The sequence below is a fragment of the Calidris pugnax genome, unplaced genomic scaffold (assembly GCF_001431845.1).
Source record: "Calidris pugnax isolate Ruff unplaced genomic scaffold, ASM143184v1 scaffold49, whole genome shotgun sequence".
Taxonomy (NCBI): domain Eukaryota; kingdom Metazoa; phylum Chordata; class Aves; order Charadriiformes; family Scolopacidae; genus Calidris; species Calidris pugnax.
Window position 1 is genome coordinate 2,805,247 of NW_015090798.1, and position 4,772 is coordinate 2,810,018.

Sequence of the window (4,772 nt, forward strand, 5' to 3'; positions counted from 1 at the left end):
ACCCACCTACCAATTAAAAACCACTTCCCTGCAGCTCACTGAAAAAAAAAAGAAAGAAAAAAAAAAAAAGTCCATTAGAAACAAAAGCAATTTCTTCGGAGCACGGTCCAAAGTATTTGTAGTTAATGTTGCTTAGCCTGAACTTTGATGAATAATTTATTTGTATTCTCTTGGGCTTGTTTCCCCTGTAGATGTGTGCATGGTACCTGCTTGCCGATCAATGCGTTTTCATACAGTTGTAAATGCCTGCAGGGACATGGGGGAGTCCTCTGCGATGAAGAGGAAATGCTGTTTAACCCCTGCCAGTCCGTCAGGTGTAAACATGGCAAATGCAGGCTTTCAGGACTTGGGAAACCATATTGCGAATGCAGCAGCGGATACACGGGGGACAACTGCGATAAAGGTAAAAACAAAAAGAAAAAAAAAAAATTAAAAAATCACGGTGTTGTTTTGGTCTTAGAAAACAGGTTTTTTTCTTAAAAACATGAACAGCCAAAAGCATTATCAACTTTTTTTTTTTTCCCACAATACACACACATTTGTTGCCTTTTTTTTTTTTTTTTTTCCCCAATAAAATTCATCTCGGGGAGAGAAAAATCAAACTTTTCCCATGAATTTGTTTACATTTTGAGGATTTTTTTCATCAAATGTTTTGCTGTGAAAACATTTCTCTTTTTTGCCTTTATTCAGAACCACATTTTTACTATATTGAACTATTACCTTTTACCTGCTGTATCTTTCTGTATTTATTGTTTCTCTGCCTTCTGCAACTGAGAAGCCAAATCCAATGATTCTGCTCCTAGTTTTATCACAAACTCTACTTTTGACCTCTCAGCTTCAACTGATTTATCACAGCGAATTATGCAGGTGAGACGGATAAAAACAGGATGACTTTTCCCCCTACCTTTTTCTTTCTCCTTTGTCTATCAAAGCTCTCCCTCTCCCTCTCCTTCCCTTACCCCAGATGGCATTTATTTTGCATTGTACGTAGACGTGAATAGAATAGAAGAATATGGTTGTAGAACTTTTAACAGATGTCTCATTTTTAGCTGCTTTTATACCTCAGTAATTTATGAAGTTAGTGGAATGTAACTTGTATTAAATAACAGTTTGAATAATATTAAACTCCAGGTCTAATAAATTAAATTGCATGCTCTCTGAAACATTTCCCTATGGTAAATAGAACCAGCTGCAAGCAATGTAGGAACAGAAGATGTGTATTTTTATAAAAGAGGAAAAGATTTAAGCTTCCAATTTTCTTGTCATTGTAATAGCTTTGTATTTATGGTTTACATATACATAATATAAACTTTGCTGAAAATAGGAGGTATAGGAAATAAAACCCAGCATTAATCAAATTACGTTTGGGTAGAACCACTCGTTTCCAATATGCAGGCTGAGGCAAACTTTCAAACATCAACTGCAATTAGAAAGAAAACACAGCATCTTCCCTAGCGACGTCAACCGCTCTTTGACCTGCGTCTCAAAAAAGCCTCCCCCTCATTTTTAAACGTTGTTTTCTACAGAAATCTCTTGTCGAGGGGAACGAATCCGAGATTACTACCAAAAGCAGCAAGGGTATGCTGCGTGCCAGACGACCAAGAAGGTATCCAGACTAGAATGTAAAGGAGGCTGTTCAAGTGGGCAGTGCTGCGGGCCGCTGAGGAGCAAGAGACGGAAATACTCTTTCGAATGCACTGACGGGTCGTCGTTTGTGGACGAGGTTGAAAAAGTGGTGAAGTGTGGCTGTACAAATTGTCCCTCCTAAAAGTGTCCCTGTCACACTTGTCTTTTGAAAATGTTGTATACTTATTGACCGTGTCGGACTAATTAAAGCTTCATAGTGGAAATATTTGAAATATATTGTAAAATACAGAACAGACTTATTTTTATTATGAGAATAAAGACTTTTTTTCTTCATTTGAAAAAAAAAAAAAAGATTCAAGTGCTTGAACTGAGACTTCTCGTAACCAAGAGGAGCTTTGAAGAAAAAAAAAAAAAAAAAAAAGTAACATTGCAACAGAGATGGGAAACTTTAACTGCTTTTAACATGGATTCTTCTTTATAACATGCTGAAGATACACTGACACTATACACACGTGACTTTCAACTTAACAGCTCAGAGATGAAATACTGACCAGAACATGAGGCTTGTTTTTTCACTTTCGTATATTTTATTGTCTTGACAGACCATACAAATCACTTACCTATGGATGAGGAAGCGTTATGAGTGAAAACAATCAGATTACACAGGAGTAACAATTGTATGAAATACACTTTATCTTTTGGAATTATTAAGCATCTTGAGAAGATGGGGTCCCATTTAATGAATGGGTAACGGGAGATAAGAGAATATACTATAATCCTGAAATCTCCTGATGATGTATACTTTTATGTCAGCATGTTAGCAAAAGAAGCATAAAAAAGTGTTTATCTGCCCTTTTCCAGTATTAATTTTTTGTAATATAAATGTTTGGGGGGATGATAAAAATAGATTATTGATGGATAAATTAGTAATAATATGGATTTCTGTTTCTATGAGTTCTAAACAACTCTATACAGTATTTGGTTTCATTGAGAAATATTTATTGTATCAAAGTACATTGTACTTAACCCTTTTAGGCCATCCCTTTTACTGTTTTTCAATGCTTTAATATATATTAATTTATATTTGTCCCAGTATTTTTGTAATTTTTTTTATTTTTTTTTTAAAAGGACTTAAAAATCAGGATTTTTTGCAATAGAACTAACGTAGCATGTCGTCTTGGGGTAAATGTTTTCGGTCTGGTTTTTCCTCCCCTTCCCCTTCCTTTTTTCTTTTCCTTAGAACCTGACCACTCGGTGTCACTGAATCTGGAAGTGATGACAATCTGCAGTTTTCACATACAGCAGATATTCAGGACACCTTCCAAGAACCTGTAATGTATGACAGAAAATGTCTTTACAGTAGGTGGCAATTGTAGACAAGTTAATTTTTCCCTATATACAGTACTTACAGAAAATAAGATGGCGTGTAGAAAATGACATTAGAAGGTAGATCTTTATAAATTAATATTCCCATGGAGCTCTTTACCTTTTTTTATAAAAAAGAACAAAAAAAGGCTGTGCTATCAAGAACTGTGACTTTCCCCAAATAATAAAACTACTTTACTGCCCTAATGTTCCCCATGTTAACATGTTGCTGCTAAATTATAATGTAGAATTGGTAATCAATAGTGGGTTGTGTTCTTCTTTCAGTAAAACCCAGGGTACCCTGTAAAAATGCAGATGTTTTTCAATTTTATTTTATTATTTTTTTTACAAAAAAAGTTAGATGTACATGTGTAATGCAGTGTGCTTTGTCTTATTTGGACTGATATCAGTAATGCTACTGATGTTTGTAAATTAAACAGATATTTACTTCATTAACAGCTTTTATTTGTATTCTTCTGAGAAGTTGAAATTGTCTGACAGCCTTTAATTAAACATCTGTAGTTGCAGAGACTATTTGGTAAAAAAAAAAAACAAAAAACCAAAAAAACCGAATAAAACCTAACCCTAGATGTAGCGTATTCATTGCTGAAAATCTGAAGAAGGAATTAACTGGGGATTATTGCACCTACAGGCAGTGACATTGGAAAATGTCAGCTCATTAGGAACACAGCTGCCCAACCCTAGATCTAGTGTATTCATTGCTGAAAATCTGAAGGAGGAATTAAGTGGGGATTATTGCACCTACGGGCAGTGACATCGGAAAATGTCAGCTCATTAGGAACACAGCTGAACTCATACCAAAATTAACAAAAGACCTATACGTAAAGTACACTGCATGAAGAGGCAAATTGAGTCTATCCCAATATTGTAATGGTTACACAAATGGCAATTTGACAGTTGTTTTAGCAAGTAATTGGATTCTTCAGAGGGATTCATTTTCACTAATCTTGGACTAAGCATTTTGAATTTAAGCAGTTGGATGGGATGATACTTAACCAGGTTTCTCTTCTGTAATATAATTTTTACAGATATTTCTGTATTTATTTTATTAGTGTACTTTTAGAATTTGTCTAAATATCCACTGAAACAGCCTATGACATGAGGCCTTCTTTGCAGTTCCTATGACTTTTAAAATAATCTTCTGCAAATACGGGTAGCTTCAAGGAAAAAGAAGCCACTTTTGCCCAATGGTACTTTTATAGCATTCTTGGATAAACAGCACTATTTTTCTGTGTATGATCAAAATCCCTGTAGCAGGTATCTGGAGTTGCTGCTTTCCATCCTCGTGCTCACAGAGAAAGAGGAACTTTGCACTGGTTTTCAAGCAATGCTGGTGGTCCTGAGGCCATCAAAACAGGGTCTTTTTGGTGGCCTCTAAGCAGAAACAAACAAAAACGTAAGAATTAGGGGAAAAAAGACCCAAAACTGAAAAAAAAAAACCAAACAACTTTGGCACCTACCCCTCTGGAGGAATATAAGGCAGCTACGTCCAAGAGTGACTCACCTTAGAAACCTCAGCAGCCCTCTCTTCTCAGCACTGAAAGTCCTTAAGCATCTACAAGGTCTGGCACAAGAGGTAACTTTATCAGTGGGATGGGTCACCCCGAAACCTTTCTCATGCCCAAATCAAGTTTCCTGTAACGTTGCTGTAATAGGCTGCCCTGTAGCTGTGTTCCCCCTGTGTTCCCCAAAAGGGGAGCGGGGGTCTGAGGGAACTCCAGCTGTGGGCACAGCTAACTCAGCGCAGAATTTAGTTGGGTACAGAACACTCCAGACACATCGGTTTTCATTCAAAAACA

At 36.3% G+C, this 4,772-nt stretch overlaps 1 protein-coding gene across 2 annotated transcripts; it reads left to right on the forward strand.

The window, feature by feature from the left end:
- Window positions 1–131: 131 nt before the first annotated feature.
- On the forward strand, window positions 132–3,404 carry LOC106885165 (slit homolog 2 protein-like). 2 transcript variants are annotated; one of them, XM_014937109.1, is made up of 3 exons: window positions 132–403; window positions 779–867; window positions 1,527–3,404. In XM_014937109.1, exons 1-3 carry the CDS (start codon window positions 148–150, stop codon window positions 1,617–1,619), a joined length of 438 nt encoding a protein of 145 aa, XP_014792595.1. In that variant the 5' UTR covers window positions 132–147; the 3' UTR covers window positions 1,620–3,404. The 2 variants fall into 2 exon arrangements, with proteins under 2 accessions (XP_014792595.1, XP_014792594.1); XM_014937108.1 differs by lacking the exon at window positions 779–867 and having other exon boundaries at window positions 173–403.
- The last annotated feature ends 1,368 nt before the right edge of the window (window positions 3,405–4,772 follow it).

Bases quoted from the DNA above. Each gene is read 5' to 3' on its own strand.
- LOC106885165 (XM_014937109.1), top strand. From the start codon at position 148: ATGAATAATTTATTTGTATTCTCTTGGGCTTGTTTCCCCTGTAGATGT. The intron at 404-778 runs GTAAAAACAAAA...GCAACTGAGAAG, and splicing joins GGGGGACAACTGCGATAAAG to CCAAATCCAATGATTCTGCT. The intron at 868-1,526 runs GTGAGACGGATA...TGTTTTCTACAG, and splicing joins TATCACAGCGAATTATGCAG to AAATCTCTTGTCGAGGGGAA.